This window comes from Equus przewalskii, chromosome 1 (assembly GCF_037783145.1).
Source record: "Equus przewalskii isolate Varuska chromosome 1, EquPr2, whole genome shotgun sequence".
NCBI classification, from domain to species: domain Eukaryota; kingdom Metazoa; phylum Chordata; class Mammalia; order Perissodactyla; family Equidae; genus Equus; species Equus przewalskii.
In genome coordinates this window covers 36,786,575-36,805,304 of record NC_091831.1, presented here as the reverse complement: position 1 = coordinate 36,805,304, position 18,730 = coordinate 36,786,575, and the positions used below count along the sequence as shown (strand labels likewise).

Below are 18,730 nucleotides of genomic sequence, written 5' to 3'. Positions count from 1 at the left end.
GAAAGCAAGAATTCATTGATCTATTTTACCTTCATCAATAAGAGTAGTAGGATATATTTTGCTCAAGAATTTTTAAGTAGTTAATCTAAGTTATTTGATACATGAAATTTTAAGTAAATCATATAATCAGAATATGGCAAAACATTTGTTCAAATGGTGGATTCTCTTGCATTCATTGTGGTTCACATTATCTTTTACTCACTTTTTAAATTCGTGACTTTTATTTTTTAGCAATGATAGCACTGATGGGGAACCAGAAGAAAAGAGACGAAAAATAGCAAACGTTGTTATTAATCAGTCTGCAAATGATTCCAAAGTTTTGATTGATAATATGCCGGACAGTTCTTCCTTAATTGAAGAGGTACTATTGAAATGCCCTAAAGTGTCCTTTGAAATTGTTTATAGTTTTTTCATACTAATGTCTCAGTAGATAGTACTTAATAATCTATTAATTGAGAGAAATTTTAATTAAAAATCTTGTCTTCATTAGTAAAAATTTTAATTATTTCAGTTTTTAAAAACCTGACTATTATTACTAGGCCTACAAATAAATACGCTTTACTAAATTACTTAAATTGTTAGCATAAAATAGACCTTTTGAATTAGTAGTAATTTTGTTTTTCTTATTCAGACAAATGAATGGCCGTTAGAAAGCTTTTGTGAAGAACTTTGCAATGACCTTTTTAATCCCTCCTGGGAGGTAAGATTTCTTCATTTTATTGTGTCTCAGCTCTATTTTCTTCACTAATGAAGGGAACAGTGTCAAGCATAACCTATGCTTCCCCTCTTTACCTCTTAGGACCACTGGCCAGAACACTTTGTTACTCACCTAAGTAGAAAATTTTAGACTCATTTTCCCCTTTCATACCCTTTTTGTCCTATTTCTTTAGTGAATTGTTCATTTCTTTTCATTCTTTTAGCAATAATATAAAGACTTGCGTATCTCTCCCAGATGTAAAAATTTTCTTTGGAAGTAGACGATTTTGATTAAGAACAGTAGTTTCCAGACCAGCTTTTTAGCCTCAGAAATAATTTCTTCAAAGAAAATCTTGAACAGGTTCCAATACGTATGAGAAATGAAAGTGAAGTTCCTCTGGTTGAAGTTGAGGGTTGGTGGTTTCAAAACATTCTGTCCTGCTTTTGTTGGCTTCTGGATAATTTAAAAAACACCGCTTTGAAAAACTTTTTAGCAGCCTTTCTGCTTCTTGAGGTACTTCCGTTTAAAACTGTTCAAGTCTTAATTCAAACGGAGTCTTAAATAAATGGGTGCAGTGTCAGTGGCCTGTTTCTTCCCTCTCAGATGACGCTTCAAAAGGCTACAGGGCTACAGTGAAGCATTAGTCATGAGACATTTTAATTGTATTGTCTTCATTTCACACTTAACACTGGTAGCTTTGGAACTTAGTTTTGATGCATATATTTCTAAAATGTTGGTGTTGGGGCTATAAGGAGCAATGTATGATACTTTCTTTCCTCTCCTTTGCTGTGGATAATGCTGAATGCAGGTAGAGGGTAGAGGAGTGGCAGTCAAGTGGATTAATATCTCAGAAGGATTTCAGAATAGCTATTTTCTTAGTTTGGTTTTAAAAAAGTTCCACATAACTAAAGTTGTGAAATTAATGTACTATGTAATTCTTCTTAGATAGTAAAAGAAAAACATGTTCTTGTGATGTATCACTTAGTTTGTTCTAATTTCTCAAAGATCCTATATCCCTTTTTCATAGTAAAGAAAAGTTAAACTCAGTTTCTTAAGCATTTAACCTCAGACATTTGTTTCTTGGTTCTTTCTAGGTTCGACATGGCGCAGGCACTGGACTTAGGGAAATCCTTAAAGCTCATGGGAAAAGCGGTGGTAAAATGGGAGACAGCACTTTAGAAGAAGTAAGTGTAGTAAAGCACCAATTATTCACCAAGTTTCAGTGGTTGGCCTCTTTTTCCAAGACAGAGAAGTAACAGAGCATGTGCCATGAAGTAGAAATGAGAGGTAAATAAGAAGAAATATGGAAAGGTGAATATGAGAAAAACGGTTAGGAAGAAGTCTGTAGACAGAGGAAGAATGAGTTCACGGGAAAGATTTGTTCAGAAACATGGAGTGGAAAAATATGTGGAAGCAAGAGTATTTGAGAAGGATATAATGAATGGACTGGAAGGTAAAGTAAGATGAATAAGAGGATAGTTTAGAAGTCAGTGAGCGATATGATTGGTGTAGCATGGAGACACTGATAATAGGATAGATAGATAATAGATACGTGACAGATATAATTGATATCAGAGCAATCTTCAATAGTTTTTTAACTTCTCTTGGAGTGCAAGTAACTTAATAGAATTCATGAATCTTAAAGATTGTAGTATAGTATATGTGAATTTAATTAAACATCAAAGAGGATGTGGTTAGTATTAAAGATAGTAATTGGGACTATTCTGTATTTTGATTATTATTCCTACAGCTAAAATAATCTGTCCTGATATTTTAGTTTTGGTTTTGGACTTAGTGTGTTTCCCCAACCCCCAATACAAAGTGTGATCTTCATTACTAAAAAATGATCATTTTAACAGATGATTCAGCAGCATCAAGAGTGGTTGGAAGACTTGGTTATTAGACTCCTTTGTGTTTTTGCATTAGACAGATTTGGAGACTTTGTTTCTGATGAAGTAAGTATCGCCTAAGTGAGGCTTTGCCCAATCAAATGTCAAATTCAACAAAATAAGTTTTTTGTAAATATGAGGTTTCTTATTTTCTCATTTGTAGGTTGTGGCACCAGTTCGTGAAACTTGTGCTCAAACATTAGGTGTGGTGTTAAAGCACATGAATGAAACTGGAGTTCATAAGACTGTGGATGTGCTGCTTAAGTTACTTACACAAGAACAATGGGAAGTTAGACATGGAGGTCTGCTGGGAATAAAATATGCTTTGGCAGTTCGTCAGGTAAATGTTTAGGTTTTTGAAGGATATATAGGAGACTTTTCCCCCCCTCTTAGTTTATTTTCATTAATTATATGAAATGGCCCTAGATTCTTAGTGTTACAGATAAGCCAGTTCTTCAAGATTTGCCTTTTTGAGGTAGTGTCATAGAGATAGGTGATGCTGCTAAGAATTAAGTATGACAACAGATGGTTTGTTAGGTGCGGAAACTTGTTCCTATTTCTTAGCAAGACCAGTTCACAGCTAGTTTCCTAGTGTATGATCACAAAAGTAGCCTCTGGGGGCAGCTCTACTGGGAAAATTGAAAAGAGAGTAGATTGGAATAATGAGAAGCGGGAAGGGATAGCTTTCTCTTCCCTCTTTTCTCGTACCCCCTTTGGTTGTCAGTGGCATTGAATGAGAAATAGAAGTTAAGGTTCTAGGACAGGGGTACGTATGTGTGTGTTTTCACACAGAGAATTCATAGTCTTACCTCAAAAACGTGTTCTGATGTTTTAAGTCACATTGAATAGTAAAGTACTTGATTTTGTTGTAATCTTTTTCAAATGAGATTAGTCACATAGGCTTCTATTAATGTTATTTTTCTTTTCTGTTTGTGACTTTTTTAATCAATAAAGATTAAATTTATGCTTTCATATGGCAAGTTTAATAAAAAATGTTTACAATAATTGTACTACAGTAAATTAATCTATTTTGATGTACTGTTTTACAGGATGTAATTAATACTTTATTGCCTAAAGTTTTAACTAGAATAATTGAAGGACTCCAGGACCTTGATGATGATGTCAGAGCTGTTGCTGCAGCATCATTAGTACCTGTGGTAGAAAGCCTGGTGTATCTTCAGACACATAAGGTAAATTTAAATATTTTTGCATTTTTTTCCCATCAGGGTTGTTTACATTTAGGGTGTAGAGTATTAGGAAAACATTGAGTACTTTTTTCTCCTTCATCTTCCGTTTTGCTTATGACACATAGCCCTCTGATGTATGTGATCTTAATTACATATTATCCTTGGGAAGAGTGAATTTACTTCCTCTTTGTGTACAGAATATATAGGGAACTTCCTTGAGAAGAAAACAAACATTTCTTTATTTTACCCCTGGTTTTTAGACGTATGAGATTTTTGGTTTTTTTGATTTTTGGGTTTTGGCTTTTGGTTTTTAAATCTGGTCTCATTTTTTGAAGTGCCTGTTTTAAGGTCTGATTTTCTTTTGTATTCTCAGAACCAGAACATGTATATTTGAAAGTGCAGCAAGAACTATTTTAAAAGCTCAAAAGCTAATTTGTCTTTTTGTGATGATTAGTACTGTTTTAATAGTCATGCATTGCTTAATGACAGGAAGACATACTGAGAAATGTGTCATTAGGCGAGTTCATTGTTGTGCAAACATCATAGAGTTAGAACATCATAGAGTACTAAATGGTATAGCCTACTACACATGTATGCTATATGGTACTAATCTTACGGGATCACCATCATTTATGCGGTCCATCATTGACTGAAACATTGTTATGTGGTTGGTGCATGATTGTATATTAAAATTACTTTATGTAGAGGGTCATGTCTTATTGCGCCCACACTGTATTGTTTAGTTTTTTATGTAGCGTATTGGCCATCTTATTTCCTGAATTGTCTATCCCATTATGAGCCTGGTTAGGAAGGGACGTGCCAAAGTAGAGTTGAGTGGCATTAAAAAGAGGGGTTAGAGAACTCTGAAAGGCAAATAAGGTCTCCTTCTTGACCTTGCTCAAAACTGGCACTATCCAAGATCATTGAGATTATATATGTTGATGAATCAGTAGCAATTCCTGGGATATGATTTGGGATAGCTTGTGAATATTTTATATAAAATTAATAACTGTTTTTTTGATAACTGATCTTATAGGTACCCTTCATTATAAATACATTATGGGATGCTCTTCTGGAACTAGATGATCTAACAGCTTCAACAAATAGTATTATGACTCTTCTTTCATCCTTGTTAACTTATCCTCAGGTCCAACAATGCAGGTAATTATTTCTAGTTAGTGGAATAAAGTAAAAAGTGTTTACATACATTTCCAGATAATTAAGCCTGAAAATCAAATGGTCTAGCACCTTTAAGAATACTACTGTAAGTTCAGATGCCAAAGCTTGCTATTTTCAGGAGGGCTTTTTATTTTTTACTCTCTAGCTACTAGTACATTTGGAGCAGGAGCTTAAAAAGGTCATATTCTTTATCCTTGAGTTGCTTCAGTTATATAATTCTTCATCTTGTTCATCCTATAATAATTAACTTTAGAAATATAATCATTGCATATTATTTTTACCTCTAGCCCCAGAATATAGAATTTTAGCCTTATTTAGTGACATTTAGTTAACAGTTATCATTGAACATCAGCATTACATTTTCCAAAATTTGCTCCTCTGTGAACTTTTTCTTTGTAATGTTCATTTCAGCTCTTGCCCTTGATTTCAGTAATTATTCATCAAGAAGGGAATACATAATAATGTAATATAATGTCCAAAGGCAGAGATTGGATGAAGCCAAAACTGTAAATCAAAAATTTAAAGTGTCACCTATTTTCCTAACCTGATACTTGAAATGAAGCCCAGCTAATTAATGTATTCCCTACTTTTTCTGGCTCCTGAATGTTATTGTTCCTATTAATAGTACTCTTGGAGATACAGAAGAAAAAATTTGTATGCAACTTTAAAAAATCACAGATGAGAAAATTAATTGCTATTCTTCAGCCTAGTGAGGGTATTCAGTGAATGTTCATGTGATAATGACTAAGTGATTTCTGACTATTTTCAATGAAAATCATAGATGTATGAAAAACATGTAGAGAATGTTTCAAATAATACTGATCTACCGGTGGTACTTCAACATTAAATTTAGACTAGTAGGACAGCCCACATGATGGAATAGCAGAATAAGTGCCTGTAAAAGCAAATGAAGAGAAAATTTGAGGTGGTAGTGCATGTATGGGATTTCATAATTTTCAGATGCTTTCATTAGTAATGACAGCTATAAGGATTAAATGAGTTAATCTATGTGAAAGCCCTTCTCAAGCTGCAAAATGCAAGAATTTTAAGTTATCCTAAATCAGAGGTTGGCAAACTTTTTCTGTGAAGGCCCAGATAGTGATATTTTTGGCTTTGTGGGCCATATGATCACTCTCAAAACTACTCAGTTCTGCCATTGTAGCTCAAAAGCAGCTGTAGACAATACATAAAGGTATGACTGTGCCTGTGTTCTAATAAAACTTTATTTAAAAAACTGAATGGGTTGGATTTGGACTGTAGGCCTTAGTTTGTTGACACCTGTCCTAAATAAAGGACTTAGGACTTTTTAAAAAAATCATCAAGTAGATAGTGTCAGAAAAGCTAGATAATGTAAGAAAATGAAAGAATGTAGTGAAAATTCTATTAATTCAATGTGGAATAATGTAGTTTTCCCCCCCAAAATTGCCTTATTGGAAAATTTGCTTCATATATTGTGATATTTGGCAGATACTTTCCAGCTTATGTAAGAAGAAATGCAGCATGTCATTTGGAGCATGAAGAGTTTCACTATTAACAAGATCTTGTTATAATGCTTTTACATATTTTGAGTCTGTTTTATGTCTGTGTGTGCATGTGTTTAATTTGATAAGTAAATTTACTAAATGTGTAAATAAATGTAAGAAGTGATGTTTATACAAAGCTAAAGTAATGAAATAGTATTAAAAGATAGGCCTCCTGAGAGGAACCACAAAAGAACAGACAAATAGTTACACTGACATATTCTTTTTTATTCATACCTTTTGTACAGAGGTGTACATTTCAAATGCTTAGAAATCATTTTCTAATTCCAGGTAACTTTTATAAGTGACTCAGGGATGTGACAGGAATGCAAAGTCTAGACGTGGCTTTACTTGTTTCCCCATTTACAATCTAATCTGTGAAAAGGAAGATATTTAAGTTTTCCTTATTTAGTAATGCTAAATCAGGATAACAAATTTCAAAGCTACTACCATACCACCTCTTGCCCATTTGGTATGGAGCAGAGATGGCTTCAAATGGGGATATGAGTTTTGTGCATCTAATAGTTACCCATTGGGGTTACCTGTGGGAAAGGAGTAAGGATTAGCAATCCTGATTTTGTGTAGGCTGACTACCAACTAAAATACATATGCTATTTTCCTGAGTAAGAGCAGATTGAGAATAAGGGCAGTTATGTTGGAAAGTTCTCATTTGATAAAGGTAATTCATGGCATTAATGCCATTGAGGAACCTAATGTTAATATTTCTACTCTTTATGACTATGTTTGCTCCGACTATTCTGGGGCTATAACAGTTTTGAATGAGGCTATTAAATGAATATTTGTATAAAAATTGTAGTATCTTTTTAAAATTCATCAAAAAACACACTGGGTCCACAAGGAAATAGTATTTAGGTAATGTATCAACAATGTTTCAGCAGAGAATGAGTAAGATTAATTTGTGTCTTCTTTGTTAGTATTCAGCAGTCACTCACAGTTCTAGTTCCACGTGTCTGGCCTTTTTTGCATCACACTATATCATCAGTTCGAAGAGCAGCATTGGAAACTCTGTTTACTTTATTATCAACACAGGACCAGGTAAGAACTAATAACTATGTATAGTAATCTTGAAGTTTATATAAATTAATTTTATAAAATAAATCTGACCACCATGTTACCCTTGCAACATATCCAAAGATCAGGAGACTGCTGTGCCTAGTAGAAGATGTATGGTGACCATGTAGACACGTAAGAATATAATCACTGTGATGGCAGAAATAGTTTAATATTTTGTTCCAGGTCATATTCCCAGCACTTGGCATAAGGCTTAAATACTTGTCGAATGAAAGATTGGTTGAATAGTCCCTTCCTGTTGAAGACCTGTTATTTAGTCTGTGATTGACTTTTGGATGGTTGGTAGAACCCATCCCAAGTTAGAAGGCTACATTTGAAGCTCTGCAGTATGACTTCTAAAGACTGATGATGAAATTGCTAGGCACTTGCCTCCTCTTAGGCATTGGAATACTCAATCTTAAGAGCATGTTATTTTCATGGGTAGTATACTTCACTGTCACACATTGAAATGCCTATAGAGATCATCCAGGTAGTAGTGTGTGAATGGAATCTGTGATGAGCTGAGGAGTCCTGGCCCTGTCTATAAAAGGTTTTACATTCCTATTTTTAAAATAACTCTATAGGTCAAGCAAAATACTAGAATTTAGGGATATATAAAGAATCCACTCTTCTATCATGCTGTTATTTATAGGTACTACAGTTTGAGCCAGTGATCTTTAAAAAGCAGTAGTTAGGGTCGGCCCCATGGCGTAGTGGTTAAGTTTGCGCGCTCCGCTGCAGTGGCCCAGGGTTTTGCCGGTTCAGATCCTGGGTACCGACATGGCACTGCTCATCAGGTCACATTGAGGCGGCATCCCACATGCCACAACTAGAAGGACCTGCAACTAAGATATACAACTATGTACTGGGGGGATTTGGGGAGATAAAGCAGAAAAAAGGAAAAAAAAAAGATTGGCAACAGTTGTTAGCTCAGGCGCCAATCTTTAAAAAAAAAAAAGTGGTTAATTTTTTAGACAGTATTACAGTGTGGATAAATGTGTATTTTGTGTTTACTAACCATGCATTTCTATGTTAATTAGGAATATTTCATGTAGAATTGCTTTAATCTGTAGCGTGGTATTGTGTTGTACTTGTGTGAATCAACATCTGTAAATTTGTTTTTGTATTATCTTTTTGGTTTTATCTAATCAGAATCTTCTGAGGAAAAACTGTCAGATCTATTTTGTAATCCTGAGTGGATCAGGCGTGGGCTGATATGACAAAACTGGCATAGGTTCTGAATTTTTATTTCATTTTTGCTTTAGTTTTGTGGGTTTGCCTAAATGTTTCTGATGTAAGTATTCTTAAATTCACTCTGGATAGGGATTTTGAAGTTATCAAACTTATTCTGTTCCCATTGTTCTGTTTTTAATAGCTTTACTTTTAAGAGCAGTTTTAGGGTTACAGAAAAATTGAGTGAATAGTACATATGTGCCCCCCCCCACACACAGAGTTTCCCCTGTAGTTAACATCTTGCATTAGTGTAATACATTTGTTACACTTGATGAAGCAATATTGATACATTATAAACTAAAGCCCATAGTTTGCATTATGTTTCACTCTTTGCATTGTAGATTCTATGGGTTTTAACAAATGTGCAATGATATGTATCCACCAGTACAGTATCATACAGAATAGTTTCACTGACCTAAAAAATGCCTGTATTCCACCTATGTATCCCTCTTTTGCTCCCTCCAAACCTTTAGGAAACACTGACATTTTTATTGTCTCCATAGTTTTGCTTTTTCCAGAATGTCATATAGTTGGAGTCGTATAGTATGTAGCCTTTTCAGATTGGCTTCTTTCATTTAGCAGTATGAAATTAAGGTTCCTCCATGTCTTTTCATGGCTTGATAGCTCACTTCTTTTTATCACTGAATAATATTCAATTGTGTGGATGTACTGTAGTTCATTTATTTACCTATTGAATGATATTTTGATTGTTTCCTGTTTTTGGCAATTATGAATAAATTTTCAAACATTCATGTATAGGTTTTTGTGTGGGCATAAGTTTTCAGTGTGCTTGGGTAGATACAAAGGAGCATAATTGCTGGATCATATGGTAAGAGTATGTTTAATTTTATCAGAAAGTGTCTTCCAAAGTGGCTGTACCATTTTTGCATTTCCACCAGCAATGAATGACAGTTTCTGTTGCTCCACGTCCTTGCTAGCATTTGATGTTGTCAGTCTTGTGGAGTTTAGCCTTTCTAAGAAAATAAGTGTGTAGTATGGTATCTCATTCTTTTAACATGCAATTACCTAATGGTATATGATGTTGAGCATCTTTTCATACGCTTATTTGCCATCTGTGTCTCTTCTTTAGTGAAGTGTCTGTCAGATCTTTTTCCCATTTTTGAATTTTAAGATTTCTTTGTACATTTTGGGTACGAGTCTTACATTGTTTTTTTTAAGCCTCTCGGTTCTTTATAAGGTGATTAAACCACCTGCAGGCTCTTTTTAACTTCCTTTTATGGCTTTTTATTATTTAGTAATATCAACTTAATTTACATTGTTAGGGAATAACGTATTTTATGTAAATGAATTTTCTAAATAATTGAAACATACTGTTTTTGCCATCAGCAATAGTTAACCATTAAAATGATTGACACACTTGATCATCATCTTAAAGTGTATTAAACATAAGTTAATATTTTTTGATGAATCAGTCGCCAGTATTGCTTGTTGGTCATTAGTTTTTTACTGTGTTTATTATGGTATACTGTGGGACTGTTGAGATACATAAGAATCACTGCTTTGGGTGATTGAACTGTTCTTTTTCAGTTGCTTTTTCCTAGTTTTTTTTTTTTTTTTTTTTACAGACATTTTATTCACTTCTCCAGTGCACTGTTTATTTGATTTTGTTTGTTGTAATGTTTTTTACTTTTACAAATGTTTGCTCTAAAGCAACGGCTAATTTACAAAATTTAAATACCTACTTATCAAAAATACTTTGGAACAACAATCTTGTTCTACAAAAAACTTTTTGGTTGTTATCACAACTATGTTGTGATGGGGAGAGAATTTTTATGGTATAAAGGAATACTAAATTTAATTAACAGTCATGGGAATCAGAGCAGTCACAGTAATACATGATCAGATTTTGTTGTCTCAAGGCCCTCACCCTCCCTAGTATATATTTGGGTCATTTTGGGAAGATTGCAGGATACTCCTTCAAGGAGGGAGTCAGTGCCTGCTATTCTTAGTCCTCAAGCTCCAGAGAGGCAGGGGCCTGAATGATCATGTATTGTTGACGTTATTGGTCATGGTCATTGGTATCAGCAAAAGAACATATCCAGGCCTTCTCTCTGTTTCCTCTTGCCATCCTGCAAAGCTCAGGGTCTGCTCTGAGAACCATTTTAGATCTTAGCAGCAGCACTGTAGAAAGTATGCTTGTCACTCCTTCCACTGCTTCCAGGGATCCAGTACCCCCACCTTCAGATGTATGGCTGCGTGGATCTCTCAGATGTCCTGTTGTGCCTTATACGGAATCCTCGGTTAATGAATGTCCCTTTGGTTGTAACTTACGGAGTAGAGACTAAGGGAACAGCTCACTCTGCCACAATGCTGACAATCCCTCTTTGTGATTTCTTACTTTTGTTAGTCTTATGATGTGGTGTCTCCTCCTGTGTTTTATAATTTTTACACTTTAGATAAGATCCAAGATTGTTCCAAATCCTCTTCGAAGTTTTTTAGCCCCTCAATGATTGTTGATATTGGCTCTTAAAATTACATGGTTGTGAAAACAGCTTTGTTTTCTGTGATGTTGATTTTCTTATCCAGGGGTTTTTTCTCTTTTTTTGGTCTTTTGAATTTGCCTTTACTGGATTGTAAATAAAGGCTTTGGCTCTAGCATATATCAAGAATTGATGATGTTGACTCTTCATCATTTCTTATACCAGAATTCTATTGTCTTTGTGATTTGTGGGATGTCAGCCACCACTTTGCATAGGCCCTTAATATTTGTTAAATAAATTTGTATAAAATTCTATGCAGGGTGCTCTGGGAATTAAAAAGGAATCCTGGGGCTGGCCCCATGGCTGAGTGGTTAAGTTCATGCACTCTGCTTTGGCGGCCTGGGGTTCTCCAGTTCAGATCCTGGGTGCGGACCTACACACTGCTCATCAAGCTGTGCTGTGGCAGCGTCCCACATAGCAGAACTAGAATGACTTAGAACTAGGATATTCAACTATGTACTGAAACTTTGGGGAGAAGAAAGGAAAAAGAAAAAGAAAAAACCCTACACGGTTCTTACCTTGGAAAAGTTTACAGTGTGATTATGACAAGACTCTTTACACAGTAAGATTAATAACCTCTGCAAGGAGTTAAATAATGGAACACCAGAATATGAGAAGTACCAGGAAGCAGCACCGAAGGCTGGACTAAGTGCTTAAAGATCAGGAGGATTCAGGTGATAAGGTTAAAAACCAATCTTCCCTGACTTTTATTTAATATCTAATATCTTCAATATGTACTTGTACAAACATCTCATTTTGCTGAGTAGTGTGTCAGTTTCAAATTAGGCAGGTATACAGAATGTGTTTTGGAACAAAAGAGATTTTCTAGTCGACTCTCTTTAGACATTAAATATATCCTGCTTCCATATTTCCTTCCAATTATTCTGGTGTGTGCATGATCCTTTATTTTTTGGGTCTTAAGTTTATTGTGTTTCCCATGTCGTTTTTAGTTATCTACATCTCTAACTTCTTTTACTCTTCTTCCTAAAAAATTTTTAATGGGGGCAGGCCCAGTGGTGTAGTGGTTAGGTTTGTGTGCTCTGCTTTGGCGGCCCAGGGTTCACTAGTTTGGATCCTGTGTGCACACTTTCACACCGCCTATCAAGCCGTGCTGTGGCAGGTGTCCCACGTATAAAATGGAGGAAGATGGGCACAGATGTTAGCTCAGGGCTAATCTTCCTCAAAAAAAAAATTTTAATGGTATCATTAATGGAATTTCCCCTTGTTTTTGTCTAGCCTCTATCTTCAGAATATCTCTTTGCTGAAAGTCATGCTGTCAGTGAAACTTAATATTGATGCATATAGATTATTTTGTGCTTTGTCACTGCCCTGAGCCTTGCTCTCCAATATCCTCACCATTGAAGACTTATAGCTATGGCACTTACCACTCACTCTTTAGTACATTCTGCTTTTGGCCCCCATATATATCCTTTACTATTTTTATTTGATTTTTCATTCTGTTTTTTCAAATAATAGTAGAAAACTGATTTTTTATGCAGTGAAAAACTTGTTTATTTAATGGTTATTGTTAATCTTGTGATCCCAGCACCATTATTTGCTTTCTGAGAAGATGTCAGAGTAAACCATGTCTGATGCTTTTATCTCTTATTGTATTCCCCTCTCTGGCAGTGCCTGATGGTTGTTACTGCTTGATTCATAGCTACATGCAAACTCTCTTGTAATGCAAGTCCATGATCTCTTATCTGTAGTTTTGAAAACCAAAGCTTTTTTGTAAGTTGGGTCAACTGATAAAACTACTTCTTCGATGGAAAAACCTGACCATTCTGAAGAGAAACTATTTATATGCCTTTATCCTACTTAATGTGCCTATTCACAAATTTTGCTGCAGAAATATTAATACATTTTATTCAGGTGCTGCCTCAGACCCTCTTGAGGATATTACATAATATATATAACCTCATTATTATTATAAAATTTGAAAAATTTTCAATTTTAGAACACATTTGGCTCTAGGGAATTTGGATGAGAGATGATAGGCCTGTGGTGATGATAAAATCTTCTCTCACTTTAACTTGCCTTACTTTTTCTGAGCTGCTTTCTCTCACTATGGTTTCCTCTTCAGTGGTTTAATGAAGAGATCCCTTAACTAAACAGAGAATCTGGGTTCTAACTTTGGCTATACCATTTGTTAACTTCATGAACTTAGTTAGGTTTATTTAACCCTCTCATGATAATCTCCACACAGCCTTTTTCAGGGTTATATGGGCCAAGTAAGATAATGTATGTGAAAGTGCTTTAAAAATATTAATACTGTGCAAATATAAATAATACAGAATATAAGAACAATAATAATGCTTCCACTTCTGGGAATTCTTTCCTAACAATTTGGAAGTCTTATTTATATTCTGGGATGTAAGAATGATATTTAATAATAGTAATAATAATCCAAGCTATTATTGAGGGCTTTCTTTATGCTATGAACTATGGTAAGCTCTTTACATGGGGTAACTACTGCCATTCCTATTTTGCAATGAGAGAACTGATGATCAAAAATTAAGAAACTTTCCCAAGCTCACATAGCTACACAGCTCACAATGAGCAGCTCCACTCAGATTCAGATCCAATTCTAGCTGACTTTCAGCTTTTAATTTTAAATGGAGACAAAATGGATTAAGTGTCTATTGAATTGCTTTCCCACTTCTGAATATGAAGTCATCTTACATGCAAAGTGAAAAAATGAACCTCATCTTTAAATTACTAGTAGCTCTGTTCTGGTTTCAATTTCTGACTTGTCAACCTATTCCTCTCAATAACTCCAGGGTAATTTGGTGAGGCTAAATGTGGCTGTAGCTCAGTACATCAGTACCTTTTAAAGACAGAAGCCTGTGTTCCCTTGAAAGTATTCTGATTATCTTTAGTAACTTTTTGTTTTGTTTTGCTTTTTGAAACCAGAAGACTTTATAAGGAAGATGTCCTTAGGCTTAAAATTTATCCCATTGTAAGTATGTATGCAGGTATGCATCTCTAAAATGTCCTTAACTACAGTTATTTAGAAAATTTGATTTTCATTAGACTTCTCCGTGACATACCATGGCATCTGTGAAAATAAATTGTTTAATACCTGTGCCTTTATCTGTGGTGTTAACATGTAAAAGTATTGGCAAGCCTGACTTCTTGGGGAGCATGAAATAAGAACACTTAAGCAAACCAAATTAGTTTCATTTGGTAATGACTTAGAATCAAGGTGTAACTTTATTTGCTAAACTAGCAGCTTGGCAATCAAAGTTTTTCCTTTCTGTGTTGTCTCTTTAGCCCATGACTGTGTTTATACATGCAAGATTATGTTTATGAATGTATATGTCTATCAGTGAACTACTTTACTGGAAAATCTAGATTAACTAGTGTTGATAACTGCTAACTTTTGTAGCTACAACTTTGACTCCATGATCTAGAAAGATATGCTTCTGGACTTTAATATCTTATTTAGTCAGGTTTTGTTGGTTGGGTCAACTTTTCCATTGCACTTGCATCACAGTCATTTTGTGAGTCATTCTAAAATTTCAGTTACCAATACATACAGCATTGACTTTTTTTTTTTTTTGGTCAAAATTGTAATTTATTTATTTTTACTGAGGTATAATTGACATACATTAAATTACTTTTAGGTGTACAACATAATGATTCAATATTTGTATATATTGTGAAATGATCACCACAGTAAATCTAGTTAACATCTGTCACAATACACAGTTATCCAATTTTTTTTCTTGTGATGAGAACTTCTAAGATCTACTCTCTTAGCAACTTTCAAATATGCAATGCAGTATTGTTAACTAGTCACCATGCTGTATATTACATCCTCATTTACTTATTTATTTCATAACTGGAATCATAGCTTTTTAAAAAATTATTTTATTAAACTCAAATTGGCTTAAAAAATTTCAGATGTACATCACAATATTTCAGGTGTACATCATAATATTTTACTTTCCATACAGCATTGACTTTTGTTTGAAAGGCAAGCTTTAGCATGAAGCTTATATTCAGCATGAAGACATACATGGGATTGAGTTGGAATCTGAGGCATACTTAATCTAGGATGTAAGAAAATTTAACATGCATATGTAGAGAAGGAAAGAAAAACAAAAGAACAGACTTGACTAAGACTTTGGCATTAGAGATCATTAGCACAATTAGACTTTGGCCATATTTTGTAAAGATACTAAAAAGGGAGAGCATGGGCCAGCCCCCAGTGGCATAGTGGTTAAAGATAAGCTCGCTCTGCTCTGGCGGCCCAGGTTTGGTTCCTGGGTGCACAACCACACCGCTTGTCTGTCAGTGACCATACCGTGGCAGCAACTCACATTTAAAAACAAAGAGGAAGATTGGCAACAGATGTTAACTCAGGGCGAATCTTCTCCAGGAAAAGGAAAAAAAGGTAGGGGAGAGCAAAATTTAAATCTCTAGTTGACTTTCAATAAATGTTGATTAGACAAACGAATAGAACAGGTTATTATAAATTGTCTAAATATAGAGTTGGAGGGGTTTTTTTTGGCAGTGGGCCAAACTAGGACTTCAGACCAAATTAGTGGAAAAACTCAGTGTGATTCATCACTTTGTTATAGCTTCTTTGCAGATCTTCTTCCCTGCAACCCCAAATCACTTGATATGGAGATAGAAATGATGATGAATTTGCCTACAGGCAGGAATCAGGTCTTCATGGTAATGATGATCAGGTTGCTACTTTTTTCCACGTCTACACATTTTTGTGGGAATGCTTGTGTGAAAATAAAAGAGGGGGCATAGCAAAAGGATACTGGCAAAATCTTACCCCACCTAAGATGCCAATCTTCCCAGTTAGTGATTTATTACCAACTACAATTGTGGAAAATCTTGCATATTACCAACTATCCCCTGTGACTTGGACCATTTCCCATAAGCACAATGGATTTATTCAACAAATATTTTAGTACCTACTGTGTGCCTACAATTTTCTAGATATTGATCAGTACCAGACAAGGTCTCTGTCCTTCTATAGACCTTAAAACAGGACATTAAACAAGATAGAGAAGACAACTAGACAAGCTCTAATATCATAATGCGGTAAGTGTCTGATAGGGGAAGTAGGCAGTGCTATTGGATCCTAGCAAGTGAGGTGAGTGAAAGTCAGGGAACATATCCTGCTAAAAGTGAAGTTTAAGCTGAGACCTAAAGGATGAGTGGACTTTAACCAGATAAAGAGCAGCATAAGAATGAAAGGAAGGAACAGTATGTGAAACTCTGGAAGCAAGAGAGAGCATGATGGCACTAAAGAGGAAGTGAAAGGAAATTGATGTGCTGGAGAGTAGAGTGTGAGGGAGTCTACATGGCCAGAAGTTTCACCTTGATTTTCAGTTGCAGTGAAATGTCTGATAGTCTTGTTTCTGTTTGTCATTAATTCTCTTTATTCTGAGTCCCAGGAAGGCAGAACACAGGAGGGAACATCAGTCTGAATAAAGAAGCTGGGGAGAGACTACCCCATTCAAATCACGTTAAATAATGTCAGTTATTTCCCTGAATTAATTCCTGCAAATCCCCTCCCCTCCATATAATCTTCACTACAAAAATGTTGGGGACTGCTTTTAGCACTAACATGAAGTGCTAATATTGTGTGAATCGTTTAACACAAACCAAAAGAATTTTCTTAAAAGCTCTCTTAAAACATGAATTCCGGGGCTGGCCCCATGGCTGAGTGGTTAAGTTCGCGCGCTCCGCTGCAGGCGGCCCAGTGTTTCGTTGGTTCGAATCCTGGGCACGGACATGGCACTGCTCATCAAACCATGCTGAGGCAGCGTCCCACATGCCACAACTAGAAGGACCCACAATGAAGAATATACAACTATGTACCAGGGGGCTTTGGGGAGAAAAAGGAAAAAAATAAAATCTTTAAAAAAAGAAACAAAAAAACATGAATTCCCTTATAACTTAAGTTGTAGTAGTCCAGATATAGTTAATTTAAACCTGGTGAAGTAAAGAGTCTGGTAGGAATTTTTCTGTATTTTAGTTTACACTGTGCTGGACTAATACTAAACAGTCATCAGAGTTTTCCAGACTTTGCCTAAGATTAGGGGGGAAATTTTTGATTAGTAGAGTGCTAGTTAGTAGCACACTAAAACTCCATTGACTATTTAAAAAAAATTTGAGGAGGGGAATCCCAAGGTGGATAATCTCTAAAGGACTAAAAATACTACACTCCTCAATGCGTCCCCACTCTCCTACCAATGCAATTAAATAAACCTATAAATACAAAGCAACAGCGTTAGTTTACCTGCCTAAATCAATGCCTACTGGAAGACAGGTACAAAATTAATGAAAACAGGTGGGACAACTTTTGTATTTGCAAGAGACAGATTGTCCCTAGATGGGCCAAACTATACCTTGTGATCTTTTAAGATAGTAATAATAGTTAAAGCCATGTTACTTTTGCAACCATATCTAAAAGGAGATACTTACACGATATTCAAGTGGGCCGCATTTGACCTACAGATGTTTTCTCGGCTGTATCTTGTATTTTCTGCTAAGCAGACTTTATGCTTTGTTACTTGAGAATCCGTATTTTTCAATACTAGTTCCTGTGATGACGTTGACCTATGTATTCTGGGGTGGGTTTTTTTGTTTGGTTGAGTTTTTGTTTTCTCTTTGTTTTTTAAATTTTATTTATTTTTCTCTTTATTTTATTTATTGACTTTACTTTTTAGAGCAGATTTAGTTAACATCAAAATTAAATGGTAAGTCACAAAGAGTGCCCATATACCTCCTCATCCAACCCCAAACACAGCCTCTAACCTCCCACACCAGAGTGGTACATTTGTTATAATCAATGAACCAACATTGACACATCATTATCAACCAAGTCCATAATTACATTAAGTTTCACTCTTGATATTGTACATTCATTCTATGGGTTTTGACAGATGTATAATGACATCTCTCCACCATTATTCTATCATACAGAATAATTTCTTTACCCTAAAACCCCCTCTGCTTTATCTGTTCGTCCGTTCCTCCCCCTGGTTGTTTTTAATAAAGTAGCAATTACTAGAGTAAAAAAGCTTGTAGCCTGAGAAGACTGCTATGGTTTATATCACATTTATTGTTTATAAATATAGGGGGGAAAATCTTCCTCTATAGATGTGGCTTTGGGATCTACAAGCAACTATTTGGATTTCCAATGAAAAGGTTGGGGTGGGTTAAGAGAGTTGGTAGGTATGATTGGGGAAAATCAGAAATAAGAGATTATAAAAGAGTAATCTTAAATTAGTTGCTTACTGCTATTACAGTCTTCCCAATTCTGTTAAGATTGTCCCTAATTCTCTCCGATGAGAAAAGAGAGCTTTTCTTCTTCCCAGCTTTCCTTCCCCTTTCAGTGAAAAGTAGTTAAGGCATAGCAAATCAGTGATTAGGCTCCCCAGCTGATGATTTTGTAGTCTGTTTTAAACTTCTTTCAAACCAT

At 35.2% G+C, this 18,730-nt stretch overlaps 1 protein-coding gene across 8 annotated transcripts in view; it reads left to right on the top strand.

The window, feature by feature from the left end:
• The window catches only part of BTAF1 (B-TFIID TATA-box binding protein associated factor 1), a 92,344-nt gene that overhangs the window by 31,661 nt on the left and 41,953 nt on the right, over nt 1-18,730 (top strand). For all 8 annotated transcript variants that reach the window (XM_008532300.2, XM_008532291.2, XM_070610182.1 and 5 more), the window contains 8 exons: nt 232-361; nt 632-700; nt 1,792-1,881; nt 2,557-2,652; nt 2,750-2,926; nt 3,636-3,776; nt 4,810-4,934; nt 7,408-7,528. In XM_008532300.2, coding sequence (XP_008530522.2) covers nt 232-361; nt 632-700; nt 1,792-1,881; nt 2,557-2,652; nt 2,750-2,926; nt 3,636-3,776; nt 4,810-4,934; nt 7,408-7,528 — 949 coding nt within the window. The remainder of the gene's footprint in view (nt 1-231; nt 362-631; nt 701-1,791; nt 1,882-2,556; nt 2,653-2,749; nt 2,927-3,635; nt 3,777-4,809; nt 4,935-7,407; nt 7,529-18,730) is intronic.